The 21,079-nt window shown below is 51.1% G+C and overlaps 8 protein-coding genes across 8 annotated transcripts; 4 read left to right on the top strand and 4 right to left on the bottom strand.

Moving 5' to 3' along the window:
• Positions 1 to 312: 312 nt before the first annotated feature.
• Positions 313 to 1,292, bottom strand: HO133_004833 (uncharacterized protein; the record flags this gene model as incomplete). Its single annotated transcript, XM_037295745.1, has 4 exons — positions 313 to 341; positions 398 to 464; positions 542 to 709; positions 837 to 1,292. 4 exons carry the CDS (start codon positions 1,290 to 1,292, stop codon positions 313 to 315), a joined length of 720 nt encoding a protein of 239 aa, XP_037157746.1.
• A 1,294-nt stretch (positions 1,293 to 2,586) lies between these two features.
• HO133_004832 (uncharacterized protein) lies at positions 2,587 to 3,084 on the top strand (the record flags this gene model as incomplete). Its single annotated transcript, XM_037295744.1, has 1 exon — positions 2,587 to 3,084. One exon carries the CDS (start codon positions 2,587 to 2,589, stop codon positions 3,082 to 3,084), a length of 498 nt encoding a protein of 165 aa, XP_037157745.1.
• A 293-nt stretch (positions 3,085 to 3,377) lies between these two features.
• HO133_004831 (uncharacterized protein) lies at positions 3,378 to 6,186 on the bottom strand (the record flags this gene model as incomplete). The annotated part of the gene is made up of 2 exons (XM_037295743.1): positions 3,378 to 4,750; positions 4,983 to 6,186. 2 exons carry the CDS (start codon positions 6,184 to 6,186, stop codon positions 3,378 to 3,380), a joined length of 2,577 nt encoding a protein of 858 aa, XP_037157744.1.
• Positions 6,187 to 6,484: 298 nt separating this feature from the next.
• HO133_004830 (uncharacterized protein) lies at positions 6,485 to 8,680 on the top strand (the record flags this gene model as incomplete). Its single annotated transcript, XM_037295742.1, has 8 exons — positions 6,485 to 6,493; positions 6,557 to 6,658; positions 6,706 to 7,306; positions 7,360 to 7,696; positions 7,864 to 7,876; positions 7,938 to 7,993; positions 8,045 to 8,128; positions 8,194 to 8,680. 8 exons carry the CDS (start codon positions 6,485 to 6,487, stop codon positions 8,678 to 8,680), a joined length of 1,689 nt encoding a protein of 562 aa, XP_037157743.1.
• A 1,336-nt stretch (positions 8,681 to 10,016) lies between these two features.
• HO133_004829 (uncharacterized protein) lies at positions 10,017 to 11,012 on the bottom strand (the record flags this gene model as incomplete). The annotated part of the gene is made up of 1 exon (XM_037295741.1): positions 10,017 to 11,012. The coding sequence occupies one exon, from the start codon at positions 11,010 to 11,012 to the stop codon at positions 10,017 to 10,019; it is 996 nt and encodes a 331-aa protein (XP_037157742.1).
• An 825-nt stretch (positions 11,013 to 11,837) lies between these two features.
• HO133_004828 (uncharacterized protein) lies at positions 11,838 to 13,654 on the top strand (the record flags this gene model as incomplete). The annotated part of the gene is made up of 2 exons (XM_037295740.1): positions 11,838 to 13,586; positions 13,649 to 13,654. The coding sequence occupies 2 exons, from the start codon at positions 11,838 to 11,840 to the stop codon at positions 13,652 to 13,654; spliced, it is 1,755 nt and encodes a 584-aa protein (XP_037157741.1).
• A 341-nt stretch (positions 13,655 to 13,995) lies between these two features.
• HO133_004827 (uncharacterized protein) lies at positions 13,996 to 17,136 on the bottom strand (the record flags this gene model as incomplete). Its single annotated transcript, XM_037295739.1, has 2 exons — positions 13,996 to 14,729; positions 14,781 to 17,136. 2 exons carry the CDS (start codon positions 17,134 to 17,136, stop codon positions 13,996 to 13,998), a joined length of 3,090 nt encoding a protein of 1,029 aa, XP_037157740.1.
• A 1,319-nt stretch (positions 17,137 to 18,455) lies between these two features.
• On the top strand, positions 18,456 to 20,246 carry HO133_004826 (uncharacterized protein; the record flags this gene model as incomplete). Its single annotated transcript, XM_037295738.1, has 2 exons — positions 18,456 to 18,459; positions 18,595 to 20,246. The coding sequence occupies 2 exons, from the start codon at positions 18,456 to 18,458 to the stop codon at positions 20,244 to 20,246; spliced, it is 1,656 nt and encodes a 551-aa protein (XP_037157739.1).
• Between the last annotated feature and the right edge of the window lie 833 nt (positions 20,247 to 21,079).

The raw sequence follows: 21,079 nt of genomic DNA, 5'->3' as shown, positions 1-21,079 counted from the left end.
GTACAGGGCGTTGTGGGCATGGTTCGAGGGCAACAGGCCGTAGAAGAACGGGTTTTGAATATATGATGAAGGACAAGGCGTAACAGAATAATCGGAATCGATGGTCACAAACTCAATGAATGATGCATGTTTGCTGAGAACGGACTTTGATCTATGATGTCTGTTCTACATGCATTTTGCATTCAATCCAGCCAGATCAACGCACGCATGTGCCAGCTATTCTCCTTCTCCTCTCTTGGACACTCCCAGCAAACATGTTCCAACCATCGACCTTTTTCGCCATTCGCTTGCTCGGTATCTGCGATCGACCATCTACTTCCTCATCGACGACGCTCTTCGCTCTGTTGCAAATTAGCCACCGTTCAAGCCCCGCCATGTAGAAGTAGAATCGACTTACTCCTCAACTCGGACTTCTTCGCCTTCTCCTCATTGACACGCTTGGCTAAGATAGACGCGTACTCATTCTGCCAGCACCGATCAGCCATACACCCTAAGAGAACCATGCCCATATAGATGTAGATGGATGTGGGTAAGGACTTACCGCAGCATCCTTGGAGGATTCGGCCTGGCGACGCTTGAGTGCCATTCGGTGACGCTTGTGCTGGAGACGCTGGGGAGTGACGAGGCGCTGGATGCGGGGTGCCTTGGTGTAGGGTTTCTTGCCTTCGCCCTTGGGTTGAACTTCGCGGCGGATGACGAATTTGCGGACCTGGTGGTTCGCACCAATTGATCAGCATGAACTCCGACATCAACACCAATTTCCTCGGTACCACCAGAGAAGACCACGTGCACGGGAATGGTCCGGGTACAGCGAGATAGAAATTTGGAGCACTCACATCATCATCCTTGCCCAACCCAAAGAACTTGCGGACCTTGGTCGCCCTCTTCGGGCCCAACCTCTTCGGCAACACCTTGTCCGTGAGACCCGGGATCTCCTCCTCGCCCTGCTTCATCACGCTCAACGCCAGCACCGCCAGATCCATGGCCACGATGCACCCCCTGACGCTCTTCCTCTTCCTCTCCCCGGTCCTCCGGGGCCGGTAGCAGCTGTGTCCCGCACTCAACAGCAAGCGGACTCTCGTAGGATGCATGATACCCTGCTTCATCGGGAAGCCTTGTTTGTCGTTGCCGCCGGTGATCTTGAAGACGTAGCCTTTGAACTCGGGAGAGACGCCGTCGCCGGGGACTTCCTGGCCCATGCGCTTCTCCATGAAGCTGCGGAGTTTGCGCTCGTCTTCGATTTCGACGAGTTTCTGGGTGCCGTTGGCCGGGTAGGAGATGTTGAGCTTCATCCTGACGGTTGGGGGGTGGGACGTCAAGATGGTGGAAGTTGATTGTGCGGTGGGGAATGTGAGGTCGAGCTGTATTTTCGCCTAGCGAGACTTTGTGCGAGCTAAGACGCGCTAGCTGCTTCATAGGGCTGAGGCAGAGACTCAAAATGCCAAGGCTCGAGTGCCAAGACATGAGAATCTCACTGCACGTATCAACGGCAGCGAGCTGGAAAACATCGCTATCGCATGTTTCGTTGAAAAGTGTCTTTCCGAGGATGGGGCTATCGTCTCTTATGGCCCCAATGCTTTGTAGCTTACTGTGCCGTTGCTTTGATGTGCTCTACCTTTTATTGCAGTTGACAGTTGCTGAAAAAGAAGACGCACAGACCAGCCAGTTGTCTGCATCGTTCTGCCTTCGCCCAAGAGCGGCCGCGCACTCAGCTGGTCCCACCTTCGCATAGATCACGGAAGATGGAGGCTAATTCTTGTCTATGTATCCTTCACGTGCTTGGTCCACTTCTACAAGCTTACGAAGGTATCCCTCGGAGTCTTCATCCGTGATAAGCCTTCAAAAGACCATCTTCCGCCTGCTTGGCTTAGACTCTATTGACCAAAAATGGCTCAAACATCCTTCTGATGTCGGTTGGAACGCTGAGCAATGGACTGATACTTGGGCGTTGTGCTTTCTCCTCATCAAGGTTTTTCTTTGAGCCTTTGGGACCCATCTACTCATGCGTGTTGAGCACCATAGGCTCCCTCAAGTGCAGCAGACTCCTCCGGATACAATGGCCGAGTGAGTGAAGCCCAGCCACGACCAAGATGACCCAAAATCTCCCGGGACGAGCACATCGAACAGGGAAGAAGCCCCTGGAGCACCTTTACGCTATCTAATGGGCTCTTTGAGAGGATTCTATCTGCGGATCGTCACAGAGAGCTAGGCTGGGGACTGTCATGGATAATGTGTATTCACAAGAACGTTCCCAATAGGATTGTTGATTGCTTGAGCCCATAATTTTCAGCCCTAACGATGCTTACGGATTCGAAACCGTCCTCTTCGGAAGGCCACGGGACTTTGACCATGAACTTTTTGAATTCAAAGCCTTCCGCTTCAGATCAGGGTTTGTACACGTCAACACAGACGAATGACTGTGTTGGGCTGCTAAGCTTATTTTAGAATCGAAACCAAGAGCACAATTGCGCTCGCGCTCTTAGCAAAGCAATGTCCCAACACTATAAAACACACTCCAATTCTCCTCCGTCTTCTGAAATCCACACACGACCCAAATCCTAAACCCCACAAATCTATTCCCCTACCATGGGCAACATCTTCAGCATGGCCGCACCCCCTCTCGACACGGATTCGAATGCCGCTTTGAATATCGCCATGTACATAATCTCCTACCTGCTCATCATCGGCGTCGTCCTCGGTATCGGCATCTGCATCTGCATATACATCGACCACCGCCAACTTACAAGACTTTCTGCGGCAGTGTCAGACGAGGAACAAAATCTGAACGCGAGGGAAAAAGAGCGCGAGGAGAAGGTCGAGGAAGCGCCTCCGCTCCCACCTCAATCACACCAAAACCAAACGGCTCAATTCATCTCGGACCTACAATCCTGCACCTACATAAACGAGAGACTACCCCTCCTCAACACTGAACACGGCGCCACCGCCCCTCTTCGTGTCCTCGACGAAAGATCTACACTGGAACACACCAACAAGCCAGCCATCTTCCCGCGACGTTCGACGACAAATGCGAAAGCGCACGTTTGCAAGTACTTTACCAAATACGGAATGACTGAGGCGGTGTGATGGGATGAGATAGAAATCCAAAGTGGAAAGATGGAGTCGGTGCGGATGGATGGGAATTGATATTGTGATTGAACATCCGTAGGTGGAGGATGAGGATAGCCATTCAGGGACCACAGTCTAGTATAGCATGAATTTGAGGACAGTTTTCTCTGAGGTGCAGAAAGTGTTGGGAAGAATGATTTATACGCTTGCCCAGCTATTGTGATGAATGGACACACCTTCACAGAAAACCAGAAGACTCAGCCAGCGCCAAGTTCATGAGGAAAGCAGACGGGCCAGCCTTTGGCAAAGTTTCAACGAATGACTTCATTCCCCTCCTTCTCAATCCCCTCCAATCCCTCCAGAATATCACTTCCGCCCAACAATCCCATATGCACACCCGTAGACTTTCTTGGCCCACTCCACACCTCATGAAACTTCACCGACTCATCAGAGCACGCTACCAAAATGCACCCTTCATCTTTTGTTCTCGAGTACCATGCTTCGCCCATACTTGTGTCACAATTTGTCTCGCCGGGCCCACCAGGGTAAGGAATGGCGTAGAGAGCACGCATGTCGCTCGCCCAAGGTATGGCGATGACTTGCTGGCACTCGGGCCATGAGAAGACAGCAACGCGGTAGGGATGATCGGGTTGCGCGTAGCCAAACGTAGCTGCAATCTCTCGGCGTGTTGTTGACCAGATCAGCGATGTAATCTGGGCATAGCAGTTTATGGTAGCAAGGCAGGCTCCTGAAAAAGTATGGTAGAAATGGATTGCTCGGTCGTTGGAGCCACCGCCCGTGGCAATCAATCCACGCTGCCACGGACAGAAAGCGATAGCTTTAATAGCAGCGCTGTGGACCCATCTGTGCTTTTGGCGTCCCTCACCGATGAGGAGCGAGCCATTCTGACCAGGAATAATCCTGGTGCGTTGGACGTGTACGCCGTTGGCTAAGACGCCCATGACCTCCGAGGGAGTCTGCGTTCTTGCGACAAAATTTGGAAACCCGAAGCCACCGATAATGGTTTGGAGCGGACTTCTGAAGTAATTCGAAGAGACTTGCGGGGGCTCAGGAGGTGCCAGAACGTCTTTGACCTCGAATAAGCAGCAGACGTTGTCATTCGCGCCTGTAGCAAAATAGTCTCCATCAGGTGACCAAGCAAGGCCACATAGCTGTTGACTGTGAACCGATATTTTCGCCATCAGGGTCATAGCTCCAGTCCATCCATGTATGTCGACCTGCTGCTTGCTCATCCACTCGACAGAGTAATAGTAAACATTGCCGACTTCGTCGCCCACAAGAAGCTCTTCAGTGGCCATCATACAACCAAAGCGCTCTGATGGCCTGCGAGTGGTGACGGGCTTGAAAGATACACACGCAATAGCACATGGCTGCCGAGACTGGAATCTGATATTCTCGGGATCGGCGAGACTCCACAAACTGATATGGCCAGTATTACGCCCGATGGCTAGGATACTGTGGCCGCCTTCGGTGGAAGAGAAGGCCAGCGACGTGACATAAGTTGACTCGCGAGTATCCGGATCCTCTGGTGGGTACCGAACTCCAAACGTTTCCGACCAAAGAAAGACTCTGTTACCGAGACCGACGGCGAGAGTACGAGCAGTGTGGCAGTAAGCGAGAACAGTGCAGTAATAATCATCTCGCAAATTGGGAGCATCCAGCACTGTGGGGCGCTATCAGTCATGCTCTCTCCTGGGTTCAGTCGAGGACTTATCTGAATGGTGTGGTTGGGACAGCTCTAGGCTCTATTTCCGGATGCTTCCTTGCTGCTTATCCTCAGCAAGCTCAACAAGTCGTGAAGTACAACAAGTCACGATAGCACTTTAGGAGAATGGAAAGCGCTGCTGGGTGCAAGGGCTAATAAAACAGTAAGCAAGAAAAAAGGGTAAACTCACGCGACTGCGAGCCTTCCTTGATCCACTGATCATTCATCCATCGAGTCCGAGGTTCGAGATAAGGATACTTCCGCTTTGTTCCAATCGAGCCGGTGCTGATACTCCTGGCTTGCACGGGAGACCTAGAGATATCCAGTATTCTGCGTGTCAGATCAATGCCCAAGGCGACAGCCAGTCGGCTTTCCAGCTGGCTGTTGTCTTGATCCAGAGTATCATCATCAAAAAAATGAGAGGTGAACATCGGTGCGTTCGATCCACTGCTGATAAAGCCGCCTCGTCCGTCGGAGATGCCTCGAACAGGGCCTAACGGAGTGCCTTCAGAGCCTCCGCCAATGTTCCATACTGCACCTGCACTGGCTTGCCTGTTCTGAATTGCGAGGGGGTCCTGAGGAGGATGTTGCACGTTCGTGGTTCCGATCGTGCGGGGGCGAGATTGGACGACACGTGGGTCCACATTGGCAGAGGCGTTGATTCTTGCCTCCCGTACACGTCTGACACTCAATGGACTGAATGGGTCTGGCGTAGCTGACGGGTGCCGCAAAAGCTTCTCCACGTTCGAAAGCTGGTGGGGAAGCTTGCTTAGGCGGAAAGTTTTTGAGGCATCCTGCGGAGTGTTTCGATTTGAGATGTACCGATCAGGTGATATCGATGGAGTCCGGTATCCTGCTGTAGCACTGATGCCTCGTCCTCTTGGTGTTCGAGGACCCTCATCGTAAGTGGCCAAGGTCGGACTAGATGTTAACAATGGTACTGGAGTCAGAGGGAAAGGAGAAGGATCAACGTCTTCGCTGGTGCGGCTTTCTATTGATGGAGTGCCGGGAAAATCATCTTCCGAAGCGGGTGGTGACGGATACGAGCCTCCACCATCGCTCAAGCCGTCAGCTGGATTTGGAACGCAGCTCCCGTAGTACTCAGAAGCGTATAACGAAGGAGAATTGTCGGTTGATCCGCTACGATCAGACTCCGAGCTGGACTTGCAAGTCTTATTGCTCGTTTCACTCAAGGCAAGGGAAGCAGCACCACGAAGAGAACGTCGGCCCTTGCACTTGCGAGGTCTGGCAGTAGCATATTTGGGTTGCCGAGAGCCCCGAAGCTCAAGGGCTGACGCAGCATGGGACAGTCGAGTGAAACGAACTTCTGAAGCGCAGAGAAGGTCTGCAGAGTAAAGATTGTCGTCTACAGAGGCAGAAATGATACGGGGCATTGCATTGACAACGCGTATGCCAGTAGCAAAAGAGTGGGCGTAATGAATGTATTGAACAAATGACTGCAAGTACAAGTGGGTGTACTGAAGGCCTAGCAGTCCCTGTGAAGCATGTTAGTAACGAATAGTGTACGCCTGATCCTCGACGTCAATTGTCGAGGATGTAGGGGAAAGACAAGTGTCTGGGCGAAGAGAAGACCAGTGCCAAGACGGTAGGGCTGAGCTGAGGCAGCAACGTCATCGTGACTTCCTCCAGCATCCTTTCCTACAGCACTGCAAACTTACAAGGTGTAGCAATATGGCAAGTGTATGTCAGGGCAGTTGCCCAATGAAGCTCATAAATCTCGTTCGCTGACGAGCAAACTTGCAGCATGGCGTACCTCGTGTACAACCAGCAACAGATCGGGACCAGAAGAAAGAGCAACAGAAGATCAAGGACTACAAGGGATTAGTAGATTCTGTGAACGATGGAGTAGGCATATAAACCTGATTTCCGTATCGATACTCACGAGTATCTAGATTCGAGGATGTCAGTGCACCACCAAGACTTTAGAACTAACATCCAAATTGCTGAAATGGAACCCGGAGTACTATACAATCTGGAACCATCGCCGTCTGATACTAAAGCACCAATTTGAGCATCCAGATTCCCAAGTTACAAACGCTGTTGCCGGTCCCGACCATGAAACTGTCATGAATACCATCTCCGATGAACTTGCTTTCCTCATTCCTCTGCTGCGAAAGTTTCCAAAGTGCTACTGGATATGGAACTATCGTCTCTGGCTCCTCAAAGATTCCACCCGGCTTCTTTCAGTACTTGAAGCACGCAAATTCTGGCAGCAGGAGCTTGCGCTAGTAGGCAAGATGCTGAGTCTTGACAGCAGGAATTTCCATGGCTGGGGCTATCGAAGGACCGTTGTTTCAGCTTTGGAGGGTATCGCGCTCCAAGCTGAAGGCTCAGTTACGAGTATGACAGAAATAGAGTTTGAGTACACGACGAAGATGATCAACTTGAACCTGTCAAATTTTTCTGCCTGGCACAATCGGAGCAAATTGATCCCTATACTTCTCGATGAGAGAGGGGCAGACCATCTTGCAAGGCGAAATTTTCTGGACGAAGGTGAGTAGGTTTCCCAGAAAGTTTCGTTTATCGACCTCTGATGTGCTGGCAAGAACTCGAGCTGATCGAGCGAGCGCTATGGGCGGGTTCTGAGGACCAATCTCTATGGTTCTACCACCAGTACCTGATGTGTACGTTCGACCCAAAGTATGCTGCCGAGTCGATGGCACCGGATCTTACAACAACTGAAAGGTCAACCTATGTCCGCGAACAGATCCTCAAAGTCCGTGATATGCTCGATGGCGCCGAGGACTGCAAATGGATCTATCAATCGTTGATTAGTCTAAGCATCTTATATCGCGATCTTGGAAATGAATCGATTGAGAAAGAAGTCGCTATCGAGGACCACATTGCTGAGCTTATAAATTTGGATCCTTTGAGGGCCGGGAGGTGGAACGACTTGAAAAGCCAGACAACCTGATGAATGTATGAGAATGGCCGTGATGAACATAGAGTCAGCCTTATAATGGGTCTCAGATGAGTATCAGAGTAGTGATTGGCTTGGTAGGGGTTCATTCACTACTCTATGCTTTACTCATCGAATGTGATCACCCCAGATCTTCAAATCTTGTAAGCCTCCTCCATACGGTCTATAATCATTCGCACGCTCATTTATCTACGATTACCATAGCTACTTGATCCTTCTTTGCTCATCATGACGACTTGTAAGTCAGTCGCAGTTGCGGGGTAAGGCTCCCCACGGTTTGCTGGTTACGTGTTTTCTGATAGTCAGCGCAGCATGCCTACCTATCTTCCGATCCGCAATTTTCTGCTGCAGATACCGCTCCTGAAAACCTCAAGTCCTATTCTCACCCGGCTGCTGTCAGTACCTCTGACTGTTACTTTCTTGGAGCTTAGTCAAGCTTCGGCTGTTCTCCTGAGGACAGGATAGACAAGAGTGGCCTATTCCCGACTTTCATTGTCGTGAAAAGAAACCCTTTCGAGGCCAAGGAAGCAGCGCGTATGGAATTTCTGCTCGAGCTTCAGCCTGACGGAGACGGTGCCGATGTCAACACGGAAGACATCGACTACTTCTCCACTCAGGCACTTGTTGAAGTGCGAGGAGTATTCCGAAACTTCCGCTTCTGCGACCGATTCATAAACTACGTCTACGATGACGGTTTCATCCATGTGATCCAAATGCTCGGACGCTATACCGATCTTACTGATGGTAGCATCGAAATTCTTGGTGGGCAAGGCCATACGACGCAGAAAGCCTGGGGTCAGTGGCGCACTGGGCCGCCTATGATTTCACTCAGCAGTCCCAGTACTTGGGCGCTGGATCTTGATGGGGTCCAACCCCGCCTTCATGGGGTGGAGTTCCAGCGAATGAAGATTGAATTAGGATCAAGAGAGATTGAACAAGAACGATAGGTCTCTAATTCCATTGTCAGCCGCTCAGGGACATTTCAGTGTGGAAAGGAAGGCCGTCTGGGAAAGCAGCGTCCAAAGCCAGGTCTCCTGACTCTTGAGGAGTGAGTTCAAAATAGATTCACAAGCAGGAATTGTCCTTGAACTCGTCATTCAAAACACTAAGCTTGATTTTGTCAACCTGAACGTTACTACAAGAACAGTAATGCCTAGAGCCTCCTCACTTCTCCACTCCGTCCTTACCAAGGCGTCCTCAAGTGCAACCTCTATGGCTTATCGCCCCCGTGTCAGCAAAGTGTGACGGGTTGTCGAGTACCTATGCCGAGCCAGCTTGGTAGAACGTCTCTGGAGTAAGTGGAATAAAGCTTTGCGAAGGTCGTTTGACTCCTGGAGAAGAAGCACCCAACCAAACAATCTTTTTTTCCATTAGCCCATGTGTATATCAATACCCAATGAATCCACTTTCCTCTACCCAGCCCATAGGTACGAAGTCAATGCTCAAATGACCATTAAGCTCTCTGCCCTCAAATCCTTCGCTCTCAAGCACATTTCGTGACACAAACGTGACTAATCCGTGGGCGTACCATCCAAAATGTGAGCTTAAGCCAATATCTTTTTGTCAGAAGAGTCCCGTCTGCGTTTCGGCCCCATGTCTTCAGCACAGTATGTTGATGATCGCCCGATCTGTCTTTCATTTCATCCAACTAACTAACATTTGATTCAACCCACATGCACCCTAAAATCCATTATACACCTTACCAGCGGCTGCAAAATATGGCAGTTTTGCCGAGCGCGCAGGTCTTGAAGCCGAGGTGGGGGCTGGGGGTGGGACGTGGTTGAGTGACGGACATTACGGCGCTGGATGCCGAGGTGGGAGAGATCCGGGGGGGGGGGGTTGAAGGGGAGGAAAGAAGGGCAAGCCCGGGACGAATGCTAGGAACGAGCGGCACCTTTGGGGGAGGGGGGTGTTGGGGCGGATGGTGAGAAGGGTGTGGAGAAGAACCGGGTTTGTGGGGCAGTTCGGATGGAATCTGAGGTCAAGGTTGAGAGAAAAGGAGCGATTAGCAGATGAGACTCCTTGGTTGAGCTGTGAATCGTGAGTTCATAACCAAGCAGGGGGGAAGAAGGGAGAATAGTCCAGATGAAACGGGGCGATTAGCAGATGACTCGGGCGTAAGGTGTGAAATATATGCTGCAGAAGAAGATCAGTATCTACAGTCCATTAATCCAGACGCCTGCTGTCAACGAACATGCTATCAACCATGCATGTGTAACGATACGCCATTTTACCATGCCTGTACAAACTGCACAAGTGTCCTCTTGCATATCCACCAGCTCCTCAGAATGGTTTTCCCTCTTCCCCTTCTCCGCCCCCATCCTCGCCATGCCCGAACCCCAGCACCCTTTTCACCTTTCCCACACTTCTCCTGACCGCTTTTCTCGGGTGCGCACCAATACCCATACCCATACCCATACCCATACCCATACCCATCCCCTCTCCTGTAGCTGCGTGCGCCAGGCCAGCTTTCTCTGCATCGCTTTTAGGAGGCCATTCTCCATCCTTCTTCCACCCAGCAACAAGAGATTTGACGACGTCTTTCAGGTTTATGGGAACGGTAGGTGCGAGGCCTTGAATGATGATTTTGCTGTATATCTGGGGGTAAGTTGCTGGTTGTACGGTGGTGCGAATGGGAAGATCCGGTGACATTATAGGAGGAGCGACGGGAACGACAGTACGGGGAGAGGGTGGGGTAAAGGATGTGCCGTTTGGGGGAGGCCGCACTTGTGGATAGGGCGCTTCAAATGGAGATTTGACTGTTGGTGGCGGAGTCATTGGCTGTGTTCTCGCTCCAGCCCAGGCATCCCTGCGCTCAACGTATGTTCTAAGACCTTCATTCCATTCCATCTCCTCTTTCAGACGCCGCCTTCTTTTGCGCTTCCGGGAGAGTACTGGTTGGTGTAACGAGTCTGGGCTGTCGTATTTGTATGGATTGGGGTTGGGATCTTGTGGTGTGGAAGCAAGTGAAGAGTCGGAGTCACGCTCGCGCCATTCAGCAATAGCATCCGGAGAGTCCAAAGCGTCTGGAGGAGAGGATGTTGGGGGCCAAGACCAATCTTCTCGTAGCTTGGAGCGGATTTGCTGTTTGGCAGCTCGGACTGCTTCATCATTCACTTTCGAAGTGACAGGTCTCTTCGTAGTCCTGTTCTGGAGATGGGATACTTGGTTTGAAAGGGAAGGGGTCTCGTGACCCCCACTGGACGCGTTCTCCGTGGTATCCGTCGTTAGGGATGTGGAAGACAAGGTAGGTAGGTTGTCCGCTGAGGAGTTCTGCATTGGTGGGGATGATTCTTCTAGGGAACTACCCCAGTGTATGTGGACGTTCACCATTCACAGCGGCGCCCGTATCATGCAGTAAGATGCAATTTATCATGTACGAGCAAGGGTAATCTAAGTAAGTCGGTTGGTTTCAATGACGGCATTCCGGCCACCCGGAGACATCGCAGCGACCAGCTACCAGCACCAGCAGCGGGAAGCAAATAAGCTTACTCTCTAGGGCTTCCCAGGAGGTCCTTGCGGGCCTCATAGTGCTTAGCTTAGCCTTGACATGAACTGCCTACCTTAGAACCTGCCCTGGCAGCTGGTCAAGATTCAAGAGTCCATCCTACTTGTCCCATAAGATAATTAACGAAACATCGCCCAAGGGCTGTAGAATGGCTCAGGTAATGGGTCTTTGGAAAATTGATCAAAAGGAAAAAGACAGTCAGGCAGCTGCTTTCCAGAAGGACAGCCTCCTTGCCTGCCTATTAGCTGAATGGATGAATGACAAGTGCAACACTTGAGATATGGATATTGACTGCAAAGCGTCTTTATCTTCTTCTCTTTCTCAGCATACTCTCTTCGGAGCTCTGGTCAAAGCAAAGTAGATCGATCAATCTCTGCCTATCGTTCAATCGCCGTCTCCCGCTGAAAGGTAAGGCCGAGCGGTTAGTCGGCATCCCACGGCCTGAGGTGTGGAGCGCTTGAGGACATTTGAGTAGCGGTCCTCTTCGACCTGAAGCATTTGACAATCCCAATTGGATATACACCACTTATTGACCGCACAAAGCTTGATCAGGGACATTGACATCTCAATTACAAAGGGGAAAATACCTATCAGCCATGGCGGATCGAACCTTTGACTACATTATCGTCGGCGGGGGCACAGCGGGGTGTGTCGTAGCATCTCGCCTCCACCAAGGCGACCCATCCAAGTCAATCCTTCTTATCGAGCGAGGCCCAGATGAACAAAAGCATCCACAAATAACTAATCCCGTGGCGGCTCCTCTCATCCCAGTAACTACAAATCTAGTATCTAAATATAATACTGTCCCCCAGGCTGGACTCGCCGACCGTAGTATCCTAAACTTGGCCGGCAACATCCTCTCCGGCTCCAGTGCTGTCAATTATGGAATGTGGTCTAGAGGCGATAAAGCCGACTACGAGCAATGGGCAAAGTCATCCGGTGATAATCGTTGGACTTACCAGCGAATGATGCTCTACTTCAATCGCAGCGAGCACCACCATGATCCTGATGCTGACAAAAAATTCCATGGATTTGATGGTCCAATACACACCGTTTCAGGCCGCCAGTATCCGCTACGTGATACCGTCTATAATGCCTTCCATGCCGCCGGCCACAAGGACAACCCAGATGCCAATAGCGGAAACCCCCTCGGCCTAGCCAAATACACCGAAAATTGGCACAAAGCAATTCGTCAACCCGCAGGCACCGCTTATCCCCTCAAAGGCGTCGAAGTCATGACCAACACCACCGTTCGCAAAATCAACCTCAAAGACCATTTCGCTACCGGAAACATGCTCGCCACAGGCATCGAACTTCTCTCCGGCCGCCAAATCCATGCCCGAAAAGAAGTCATTGTAAGCTGCGGAGCTCACAGAACGCCGCAGCTCCTCATGCTCTCAGGCATCGGTCCCGAAGACGAATTGGCCAAGCATGGAATCCACCAACTCGTCAACAGCCATTTCGTTGGACACAATCTCTTCGATCATCTCGCACTCGGCATAGCTTGGAAGCTCAAGCCTTCTGTCCAAGAGCAAGGTGCAGCACTGGGCCATCCCGAATGGAAGAATAAACCTTCCAATGCAGAGGGCATGCCAATGGAATGGATAGTGCACTCCAGCGTCCCTCCTTCAGCCCTCTTGCCGGCTTTGCAAGCAGATGGAGAAACACTTACTGCGTCAAAGCAACTCTTGTTGAAGGAGCGTGTGCACACCATGATGCTTGTAGCCTACGGCCCCATGGCAATGGGCCCGAATCGCTCTGTTCCCATAGACGGCTCGCACATCTCCACTGCAGCCCTGCTCTACCAGCCCACCTCCCGCGGCAGCATAACGCTCTCGTCCGCTAACCCAGAGGATCCTCCGGTCGTTGATCCAGCGTATTACTCCACTCAAGCAGACAAAGTCATGCTACGTTCCGCAGTCCGGGGCGTCCTACGCGTTGTTGAGACACCAGCTATGCAAGAAGTTATCGAATGCGAATCACCGCCGGAAGGTTACCCACCATTAACAAGCAAGTCGACTGACGAAGAGATAGATGCCAGAGTAGCCGGATTCGGAACCACGATCCATCATGTAGCTGGTACGTGTGCTATGGGCAACGTGGTGGATGGGCAGCTGAAGGTCAGAGGAGTGGATGGTTTAAGAATCGTCGACGCGAGTATCTTCCCAGCGCCCGTCAGTGGTGCGTTGCAAGCCTGCGTCTACGCCATGGCAGAGCTGGCGAGCGACTTGATTTTGGGGGATGCCAAAAAGGACGCCAAAGATGCCGCCGGCGCCATAACGCCGTCTGAATTGGTGTCGGAAATGGCCGATACGATCCGCAATGCTCTCCCGGCCTCTATCAAGGTACTTGACCTTGTCAATATGATCCGTGATGCTCTCCTGAACTCCGCTAATCAGAGGTTCAGTCCTAGAGGTATTCGAATGTAGATCGCTGGGAACAAGCTAGGGGTTGGGTATGAAAAGGAGCTTGACGCAGCTGTTTGGATCCTGCATTCCGAGCGATTGTCTCCCGTTTCAATCTTTTCGAGACGGGGTGGAACGTTTCAGCTCACGCCATAATGAGAACGTGTGAATAATGTTGACGAATTTAGCGGCATGGCGGGAGCTTGAAAGCATTTTTCCAAGGAGGCAAAACACCAGCAACGGAAAATTGCTCATGCAGTTCTTCTTATACATATGGCTCTTCGAGCCCCATGCAAGCGCTCTCTATGCCAGAAAGAAGAAGAAAATTGTAGCCCTTTCTTACTACCACTCAACTCTGATTCCTCACCCTCGCCGCATCACTCCCCGCCTTCTCCCCCTCACTGACCGTCCTATACCCAAATCCACCCTTCTTCCTCCTACCCCTGCGATCCCCATATTTCTCATCGAACTTCCTAATCGCGCTCAAACTGCCCATATCCTCACTAACACTCGCGCTGATCTCCTCCATCGCCTTGTTGAAGTGTCTCGTGTGCAGAGTCCGCTTTTCGGGGTATTCGTACTTTTCGGTCTTGCTCGTGTCTTTGGCGTGAGAAGCAGCGGCGTCGAATTCCTCCCGCACGCAGGCCAGAGCGGCTGCGACGCAGAGATTTTTGAGGTCGGATCCGGAGTAGAAGGGTGTCTGGGAAGCCAGGTCTGAGACGGATACATCGGGGTCGAGGAGTTCGGTTTTGAGGTGGATCTTGAGGATTGCTTCTCTGTCTTTCTCAACTGGGAGATCGACGAGCAGGCGGCGAGGTAGTCGACGGAGTGACGCTTCGTCGAGATCGAAGGGGCGGTTAGTGGCGACCATGATGAATGCCGAGAGCTCTGTCATGCCATCCCATTCGCGCAGGAACTGGTTGATGAGTTCACGGTGACTGGTGCGATTGCTGCCGCCGGAGCGGGCGCCGAGGATAGCGTCCGCTTCGTCGATGAATACGATGCAGGGTGTGAGCTTTTTGGCCAGGGTGAAGATGGCCCTGACGTTCTTTTCGCCTTCGCCGACGTACATATCATAGACATCTGTATTTGGTTAGTGAAGGATTCTGGGCAAGGTACCAGCAACTTAATTACCGGAGCCGCTGACTTCAAGCACTGTAGCTCCGCTCTCTTTGGCAACGGCTTTGGCGAGAAGTGTCTTTCCAGTACCAGGAGGGCCATAGAGTAGGAGACCCGGAATCCTGTCAGTGGCAAGTACACCGTATGTGAACGCGTCTGGTCGTGCGAGTGACAGAGAGGTCAGTGTCTTCAGTGCTTCTATGGTCTGTGGTGAAGCCTGAACATCAGCGAAGGTGGTCCTAATATTCTCAGGATCCACGACGCCACTCAACAGCTTCATCTCGTGCTCGTTGCAAGTCTTTCGTAGTTTTCGCATACGATCCTTGGAGTCTATTTCGGACGCAGAACCAGTGGACTTCGTCACGTTCTCTCGCTGCTGTTTCTCATTCGCCACCCAGTCAACCTTCGCGTCATCGCTCGATTCAATGATCTCCAATGCTTGTTCGATGTGCTTGATTGTCATTTCTTCTGATCCTTCAAGTAAGCCTAAACTTGTTGTCGCAGCTCTACTGACTCTATCGAGTGGCCATACAGACTCTTCTAGACCAGATAAGAAGGTCGTCTTAGAATCGACGTCGATGGTCCTGTCTGAGATAAGAGACGCGACCTGGGAATGTACTGCCGCCGTTCGACGCAGCATATCTTTGAGATGACGCATGTTGATGCCTTTAGTTTTCTCTTTGTGATACCGTGCGAATGTGTGCTCGGGCGACGGTTCATTGATAGGAGTTATGATGGTCCGCGTTGGTATATTTCTAGGATCTCTTTGCTCTTGGTCGATTCCGAGCCTGGAAAAAGATGACATGAGCTCTTTAGACGATACGGTTCCAATGATGAGCAGTCTTTGACCCTCTCGGCGCCTTGCCTCTACTACCTCGTGTAGCTTGTCGAGGAATTTGCCGCCGTTGATTGTCGCTTTGATCTGGAGGTAATCTTGAATCAGGACAATCAAACCCTCAGACCCACGTTCGGCGTCACGATATAGACTTTCGGAATTCTCAGCTCGCGGAGACTGGGAGGTAGAATTCAAAATCCCTGCCGCTTCTGGTTGCTCTTGGGTGGTCGAAGCCTCCTCGGCAGGTTTTTCTGCCACTCTCTTGCTTTCCGCAGCGTTGAGCAACGTATCCACAAGCATGGTCATTTTCAATTCTGGAGTCGTATCCTTCAGTTGCAAAGCAGGCTTCATTCCAACTACTTTTGGCTGCTGAGGAAAACCAGCTTGCGACACGAAGGGTTTGAAGAAGTCCTGCAAGCTGTTTGCTGCAAAGGTCCCAACGTGGATCGCGTTGAACCCACCAACAGGACCATGCACGGGATATTTCGATTTTCCCGGACCTTGATCCATGTCCTCCTCCTCCGGTTCGTCGAAGTATTCTTCCTCAGGGGGATCTTCTGACCTTTGTGGGAAGCGCATGGCTGTGACCAGCTGAGTATCGTATCCTAGAGAGCTTAAAGTGTTACCCCGGAAATCTGATGGATCGTCAATGTAATCGCCTCCTATTTCGGCAATGTCTTGTGGTGTGAGCCGTAGAAGGTCTGTTAAGTTCTTTTCCGCCAATTGAAGCCCAATCACGTCTAAGAAAAAGGAACCACCGTTTTTGGGGCAGAAAAGCACGACGTGAGGTTTTGGAGAAGCAGCAATTTCTGCACGCTGCCATGATGAGACTTGAAGTCCAGCTGATACAACTGAGGATATTTCGCGCATGATGATGTTATCCAATAGGAGCGTGGTAAGTCGAGACTTCGAGGACGGACCCTCATTAGTCTCCTGCTGACGGCCATCAGACTTTTTATTTTCTGGAGCTCCATTTCTCAAGCTAGCATCCTCAGCAACAGCTTGTTCTTCGTCATGTGCAACCTGGTCCGAGGGAAGCCCCCCAAGTCGTATGAGTGTCCTTGGCCCATCTTTTGTCCGCGCATGAGCGCGATCTCCCCGAAGTATCACATTCTGGTCTAAGAACCATGGCGGGATATGCACTGGCGGTGACTTTTCTCGCGGCTTGATGTTCCTTGAAGCCCTCCTTGAAGCCGAGCCGTAATTGCTCTTGTCTTTAGGCCTGGGGGGATTGTCTGAGGCGCCATTGGGGTCTTCCGCTGTAGTTTCTAGTACGACAGAAGTTTGTTCTGATTGGGTTGCATCTATCGGTTGCTCAACGGAGGGGTTCCAAGGCGCATTCGGAGGATCTTCTTCGCGTTGAGGACTCGGGGAGGTATGGAAGGTGCGTTGTGGGAATGGTAACCGTCGGCCGGCGACGAGGCGACATACGTGAGGACGGGAGCACCTAGAAGTTGCCCGCAGTGTTGTCCATAAAGAGGTACGCATCAAGTCGAGCTTGTATATGAATGAAGAACAGTGAGGACTCGTCCTCATTACTTGCTCCCAATGGTTGTGTAATATTGGGTCAGCCGAAGATCACCCGAATTCATTTATCCTCTGATCATGTTTCAGACGTCTATTTATTGAGGAAATTCTTGCTGTAATTGTTGTAGAACTAATTAAGCGCTATATTTGCATCGTATCAGGATTCATCACAGCTGTTGTCGCTGTGGAGATATCGTGACTTGAGGATTTTCATGATCTGCTTAGTGGCCAGTTATTTAAAACCGCCCTAAAGTAAGACTAAGCTCGGGCTTAACACACAACCGGACATAAATGCAGAGACAACCTCACTCCCATTTGAAGGTTGCGACTCACAAGTAAGATCATATCCGTACCACGCACCAGAACGTGAAACGCAATCCACTTTTGCTCGCCTGGACTCCCCCAAAAATGTGGCAAGAAAAATGACCTTTGACTCGACACTCTCGCTGGAGGCGCGGCACAACGTCCTGCTGGTGCAATACAGTCGCCGAAACGTCGCTATGACTTGAGGGCATGCAAAAGGTCGAGGAGACCAGGACGAAGCGGGAGAGGGTTTCCTACAAGACAAGCGTGAAGGGTGATAAGGAGAGGCGAAGGCTAGAAGATGCCAAGTTGGTGGGAGAACACTCACCTCCTTCCGCCAGCGTTGAGAGTTGTGAGGATGTACGCGGAGGGAAACGACAATCTACATGATGGTTGAGAGTAGGTGGAGAGCGTTTCTGTGAAGGGGGAAACAGAATATCCCAAAGAGAAGGCGGAGGTTGATTGTTGGACTTGGCCCAGAGGACATGATAACGGATTCGAAGGCACTTGCAAGGTTTGAGGAGGATAACACCACATTGTGATGGCCCTTTCGACTTAATGAATTCCAGTACCGTGATCAAGCACATGGCCATGTCGACTTAACGAAGAAAAATCCATCGCAATCGTAATAGAGGCATTCTATGAAGCACCTAGCGCTCTCGGAATGAAGATTCTAGCATTTCGCGTCAAAAGGTCAAAAAGATAGCTCGTCATGCCATTGTGATGAATACAGCATGCTTTATGTGTACGATAACATAAGCGCGATAGCCGAGCTCTTGTTGTGATGTTGTGGAGCAACCCCGAACATGTTTCCACGATCACCAGACTTTGCTACCTTTACATCACAACACATCGTTGTCTCTCTCGCTGTCAAGGGCTAGGTCTACGTCAATACACTCCATGCCTCGCTAGCAGAGAGCCTCTTCGCTTGCACCTTCTCTTCTTAACACTTTTCATTGCTCACATGATCGTCGGACCAACCTACTCATTTTAGCTCTGTTCTTCTGCGCATTTTTTTGGTCGCCATGGGTGAGCCAGGCTATACGTCTTTCTTATGCTCGACTTACTGATGTTCTGGTCGGGTAGCGAACCATGATACCGTGCCTACAACGGCGATGCTCAAGTGCGTTTCGCATGGTTTCCAAGGGTTTGATACCTGTCCAGTGATCAACCAAGCTCATACCTCATCCTTGCCGTCGCCACATTCCACCGTCGCTGAAAGAAGCTCAGTGGTCATTCAAGCTGGCAACTCAACTCCGCCACATGACACTGTAGCCGTTATTGACAGCAGCTCGGTGGTCAATCAAACCGAAACCTCTCCTTCACCGGATGTCGCCGTCGCTGAAAGTGGTCTGGGGATCAGCGAAGCTGATAATTCTTCCAATGCCGCCGCCGCTGAGATTAGTTCGGAGATCAACGAAGCTGAGAAGTCTTCGTATGTCACCACCGCTGTTGCCGAAAACTCAGCACCTGCGAACGAGCCGGTAGAAGTTTTCCGATTTCCAGACCTCGCTCCCGAAATCAGAAACCGCATCTACCGTTTTGTTCTCGGGCCACCGCAAGATCCGTCCATTTGCTTGACCCAGGTCCTCGATAATCGTCCACTCAGGGCGCCAAGTGGAAGTGTTGACTTGGACAACACTTTCCGTACTAAGTCAGTCATGCCAAATCCGAAGCACAAGGATCCTCAATGGGGCGTAATTCATCAGGTCAAATCCAATGATCTGTCCATACTTCTAGTATCAAAACAAACCTATTTCGAGGCATTTCATGTCTTCTACTCAACAAATTGCTTCTCATTCACGGATACGGGACTGCTCTATCGCTTCTTGAAGAACATTGGATACACTCGTCGCCAACACTTGACCATGGTATATTTCCTGTGGCGTGGACCAGACGCAAAGGAAGCCTTCCGTTTGTTGAAGACCTGTCGACGGCTCACTACCGTTCAGTTCACTGTTCCTTGTAGCCATCCACCCGGCTATGAAGCACTAAAAGAAGTCAGGGTGGAAAATGCTAAAGCGCGCGCCGTGGTACATTTCGCCCCCGCGCAGAATCCACCTCTACACATTCACGACCACACCAGTTGCTTTGGAGACTACCAATGCCACTGTCTTTGCAGGCGCCGCTACGAACCGGCATCCAACCTCCGAGAAATTGAGCGCGCGATGATGAGACCTCGACGTGAACAGGACTTACCGGATGCCGAAGAGAAGTTCGATCTGTTCAAGTCAAAACGCGAGCATTTCAAAAAGTCGGAGGAGCAGGATTTGCTAGAGGATAAGGCCTCTTTCGACGAATTCATTGGCAGAATAGAGCAGCAAGGGAAGGAATTGAAGTACCTGGGACGCAGGAATAAGTCCATGGAAGCCGCTCTGAATCAGACACTGAAGGGACCAGATGTCGATGACTATTTCAGGGACTTTGCGGAAAAGCTCGCCGAAGATAAGAGGCTAATCAAGAGGAAGGAGCGCTGGCACGCGAAGCGACAGGAGGAGAAGGCGGCCAAAGAGTTGGAGGAACGTTTGAGGAGGGAGTCTGACGAGGCGAAGGAACTTGAGATCAAGACGCGTCGAGAGGCGAGGGAACTCAAGTGGAAGATTGCCCGGGAGACGAGGGAACATGCCAAGAAGATGGCCAAAGAGGCCAGGGAGCTGAAGAGGAGGACCGCTAGGGAAGCGAAGGAACGTGAGAAGATGATGGCTAGAGAGGCGAGGGCACAGAAGAAAGCAGATAAGGAGGCGAAGGGCCGCGACAAGACGACGGCTAAAGGGACCAAGAAGCTTGAAAAGCAAGTGCTCAGCGCGTCGAATTGATCAACGGTGGATCAAGAGCAAGGAGCTCTAGATACGCGACAATCTCTAGCCCTTGTCGTCACAAGTAAGCCTTGTCCTAGCGCTTCGGTTGTCCCACTGTACACGAAGACAAGATCCCAACGCGCTGTTGGAAAGTACACAATCCGAATCTGCTTAGACCCATTCAACTCAATTCATTCAAAATCAATCCCAAGTCATTCTTTCCTTGATGATGTGGCCTAATCCCAACACAGTCCACTGCTTTTCGAAATCCTCTCCATCCAACCTCGATGTAATTGTCCAGATCGTGAAGCCAAAGGCCCTTTCTCATCCAAACCCTACAACCTCCTTTATCAACGAAACCCCCATGCATTTTCCTGTAGTTCAACAGACAGATCCCGAAATACAAACGCATGATACCAAAATCGCTCGCTATTCTCCCCGAAATAAACCTTACATTCTGTCCTTCGGCTTCTGTCAATGCATCGGTGGGTACCGATCACGATAACGCTGCTCCTACCAGCAGTGGTTTTCCTCCATATCCGGAAGGGTTGAAACTGTAGCAAGTGAGTTGGGGGGATCTCTGGCCGTCCACGAGACGGATGGCATTGATCGTCGGCCAAGCGTGAAACTCTCGGTCCCCATCTGCTCGCCACCCACCATCATCTTGCTCCGCAGCTGTTGGACGGAAGCAATGATCTCTTCGCTAGTATTTTCACTTACAATGCCCATATGAAGCTCGTGCAGTCTGGTGATCTTATATAGCCATCCCTTCCATGGTAAACAAGGCAATCGGTATCCAGGGGTGTCGTCTGTCCTTCCACGGATGTATAGGACTACGACACGAATGGACA

Source organism: Letharia lupina (genome assembly GCF_014066315.1).
Source record: "Letharia lupina isolate WasteWater1 chromosome Unknown contig_2, whole genome shotgun sequence".
In the NCBI taxonomy this organism is placed as follows: domain Eukaryota; kingdom Fungi; phylum Ascomycota; class Lecanoromycetes; order Lecanorales; family Parmeliaceae; genus Letharia; species Letharia lupina.
This window is presented reverse-complemented; position numbering and strand designations above follow the sequence as displayed.